The sequence below is a fragment of the Phaethon lepturus genome, unplaced genomic scaffold (genome assembly GCF_000687285.1).
Source record: "Phaethon lepturus isolate BGI_N335 unplaced genomic scaffold, ASM68728v1 scaffold36405, whole genome shotgun sequence".
Classification (NCBI taxonomy): Eukaryota; Metazoa; Chordata; class Aves; order Phaethontiformes; family Phaethontidae; genus Phaethon; species Phaethon lepturus.
Window position 1 is genome coordinate 1 of NW_010539035.1, and position 3,881 is coordinate 3,881.

Sequence of the window (3,881 nt, forward strand, 5' to 3'; positions counted from 1 at the left end):
TCGGCGGTACTGAACGCTGCTCCCAGCCGGATATGCAGTGCAGTAATCTAAGGGTTGAACTCTTCGGGGAAAAAAAACCACCACATACACACACAAGAAAAATCCCGATGCAACCCGGTTCGTCTTCTCCCCTCCCCCTTTTCGCCTCCCCCCTCCCCAATATGAACCTCCGTAGGGAGCTGGCGAACAGCAGCACACAGTCATGGCAGGGGGGGTTCTGGGGTGGGATGGCAACCTTGCATATAGCCAGCTACAACTTTATTTTCTTTACCTCCTAACCCCTCCCCCCCTTTTTTTTTTCAGGGAAGGGGAGAAAGGAGGAGGGAGGGAATATTGCATTTGCCTCCTTTACTAACCATAATTGAATTAAAGTTGTAAAATGCCTGGGAGTTTAACACTGACTGGGCAGGTTTTCAATAGCTTTTTTTTTTTTTTCCTCTGAAGAACTGTCAGTTAATGGATGAATGGATCTGATCGAGCTGAGAAAGAATATGCTAGATACATGCCTTTGAGTAAGATTTCTGCTGTCTTTATGCAGTGAAGCCTTTTGCTTTGAGTAATTCCGATCCAGTTGACGTCTGGTCAGAATTAGAGAGATATTCGCCGAGACTTCCGATTTCTTGCTGCATGACTGCTTTTGCTGCAAGTGCTAGATTTGCAGCCCTGAACCTGATGCTACAGGAGATGTCTTGCAGTACTGAGACTTCCCATTATTTAGGATGCGTTCCTCCAAACCAGAGTTGTGGGATGAGGATTGGAGCTCTGAGGTGGATGATAGAAAATGCAAGCCTGCTCCAAGATGCCAGCATTTAAGCCTGAACGATTTATTAGTCTTCCCCTACAGACACACACAATGCATTTATTTTCCCTATTCATATTGCTTTTAGACTAGTAGAATTAGAAGAAAACCACCAGGAGTCAGAAAGACTGCAAGAAGGAATGGAAATGGGATTTGTTTCCAGCTAGGTGAAATTCATGTGTTACATTACTGACGTAGGTCAATTGTAGGGTTTCCCTTCCACCCCCCTTGGCTTTTAATCAGCCTGGGTGTCTTCTCCCCTAAAGGATGAAGAGTACTGACAGCCATCGCTGCTCGTATAATCAGTAACTCTGATGCTTGGAGTGTTGGCGATGAGATATTTCCATGAGACCTATTTAGATCTCTCCACTTCTACCAGGCTAGTTTTGCAGAACGTTGGGAATAAGAGATATGTCAGATATGGCTGAAACTCTGAAGATGATCCACATGTTTTACATTTTTCACAAATTTTGGGTGAGTGGTTAAAACATTTGCTTTAACTGTCTCTGTATGTGTGTGTGTAAGAACTGAAGACCTCTGCTTGACAGTCAGCTCTGTTACATTGTATATAACATGGGGGGGGATCATAATATCAATTAAAATTATTTACTTGTGTAAAGATACAAAATTTCTCTTGCTGAAGAGAGCTGTTAAGTGCTCTGAAGTAGGAGTTTAACGTATTTAATCTCATTACTGAAGAATTCAACCACAGAAGTCATCTAGGGGGTGCATGTGTGTGTGTGTATGTCTGTGTGGGGGTGTGTGTGCTCTGTAAATGTACAGATAGAAAAAAACAAACAAAAAAAACCAACCCCAAAACATAAAAGAGTTTTAAGAAGTGGGTGATGTGGAGTATGTGTCAGTATTCCCTCTGTTGCATTAAGCTGCTGTTTTCAACACTGAGCATTTTTCTTTGGGTTCCTACCATGGCATTTCCACCACTGGTTAAAAATCAAGGTAGAAGGATGGGAAGACCTTGGTGCGCTGTTCACTGGGGAGGTTCTGAAGGGAAGGGGGAGCTGAGTAATAGGGGAGGTGGGAAACCTTGTAAAATGGTGCTTCTTTTCTCTTAAATTAGGACCGTGAAACTGAACTGACAGCCATTTTATGTATATTTATGGGGCTGGTAATGAAAAAGCAATCCAAGGAAGCATAGAAATGCACCCCACAGGAACAGAACCAGAACAATTCCTACTGTGACCTCACCTTTTTAAACACCGCAGGCATTTGACTCACTAGGAGTTGCCCATCAACCTTTTAATCAATGCATGTCATCCAGTTTTTGAAAGTGTGGGAATTAGAAGTGACAGGAGGGTTTTTGTTATTTTTTTTTGTTGGATTAACAATCCACTCTCTACCCCACTGAAGATATATATAAACTTTGTGTCCATTTCAAACTTTATGGGGCCATGCTATTATGCTGCTTTCTTTTTTCTCTCCTTACCCTGACAGGAAATAAAATGTACGCTTGCTGCTCTACAGTAACTTTGGAACAGGACCTCAACAAAAAAATGCATATCTGGATGCTGCAGACGATCACATTTGCTTTAACATCGCTAGTCCTTTCGTGGGCAGAAAGCATCGAGTATTATGGGGAAATCTGTGATAATGCATGTCCTTGTGAGGAGAAGGACAGCATCTTAACAGTGAGCTGTGAAAACAGAGGGATCATCAGCCTTTTTGAGATCAGTCCACCAAGGTTCCCTGTCTACCACCTCCTGTTGTCTGGGAACCTTTTGAACAGGCTGTACCCGAACCAGTTTGTCAATTACACAGGGGCTGCAATTTTGCATCTGGGGAGCAATGACATACAAGACATTGAAACGGGGGCCTTTCATGGTCTGAGAGGTTTAAGGAGGCTGCACCTGAACAATAACAAGCTGGAACTTTTACGAGATGACACTTTCCTTGGGCTAGAGAGTTTGGAATATCTACAGGTCGATTATAATTATATCAGCATCATTGAACCCAATGCCTTCAGCAAACTGCATTTGCTGCAGGTGCTCATTCTCAATGATAACCTCCTCTCCAGTTTGCCCAACAACCTTTTTCGTTTTGTGCCCTTAACTCACCTGGACCTGAGGGGTAACCGGCTGAAGCTGTTGCCCTATGTGGGCCTTTTGCAGCACATGGATAAAGTGGTGGAGCTGCAGCTGGAGGAAAACCCCTGGAATTGCTCCTGTGAGTTGATTGCTCTAAAGGATTGGCTGGACAGTATCTCCTATTCTGCACTGGTGGGAGATGTGGTTTGTGAGACCCCTTTCCGCTTACATGGTCGAGATTTGGATGAAGTGTCCAAGCAGGAGCTTTGCCCAAGGAGGCTCATCTCGGATTATGAAATGAGACCGCAGACACCATTGAGCACCACAGGGTATTTCCACACTACCCCGGCTTCGGTCAACTCTGTGGCTACTTCTTCTTCAGCTGTTTACAAATCCCCCTTGAAGCCCCCCAAAGGGACCCGCCAGCCCCACAAGACGAGGGTGCGCCCCACATCCCGCCTGCCCTCAAAAGACCTGGGATACAGCAACTATGGCCCCAGCATTGCCTACCAGACCAAATCCCCGGTGCCTTTGGAGTGCCCCACTGCCTGCACTTGCAACTTGCAGATTTCTGACCTGGGCCTCAATGTCAATTGTCAGGAGAGGAAGATTGAGAGCATTTCTGAACTGCAGCCCAAACCCTATAATCCTAAGAAGATGTATCTAACAGAAAACTACATTGCTGTGGTACGCAGGGCAGATTTTGTGGATGCTACTGGGCTGGATTTGCTGCACCTGGGCAATAATCGGATCTCGGTCATTCAGGACCGGGCTTTTGGGGATTTAACTAATTTGCGAAGGCTGTACCTAAATGGGAACCGGATCGAGCGGCTGAGCCCAGAGCTGTTCTATGGGCTGCAAAGCCTGCAGTACCTCTTCCTGCAGTACAACGTCATCCGGGAGATAGAGGCAGGCACCTTTGAACCTGTCCCCAACCTTCAGCTCTTGTTTTTGAACAACAATCTGCTGAGGTCTTTGCCAGGGAATGTTTTTTCTGGTCTGTCTCTCTACAGGCTGAGCCTGCGGAGCAACCACTTCTC

General features: G+C 45.4%; 1 protein-coding gene across 1 annotated transcript in view; it reads left to right on the plus strand.

Annotated features, from left to right (window-relative positions):
- Positions 1–2,259: 2,259 nt before the first annotated feature.
- Positions 2,260–3,881, plus strand: part of SLITRK5 (SLIT and NTRK-like family, member 5) — a gene marked incomplete at its 3' end in the record, with an annotated part of 1,957 nt that continues 335 nt past the window's right edge. Inside the window, 1 exon segment of the mRNA XM_010287009.1 lies at positions 2,260–3,881. This exon segment is cut by the window's right edge and continues 1 nt beyond it. Coding sequence (XP_010285311.1) covers positions 2,260–3,881 — 1,622 coding nt within the window.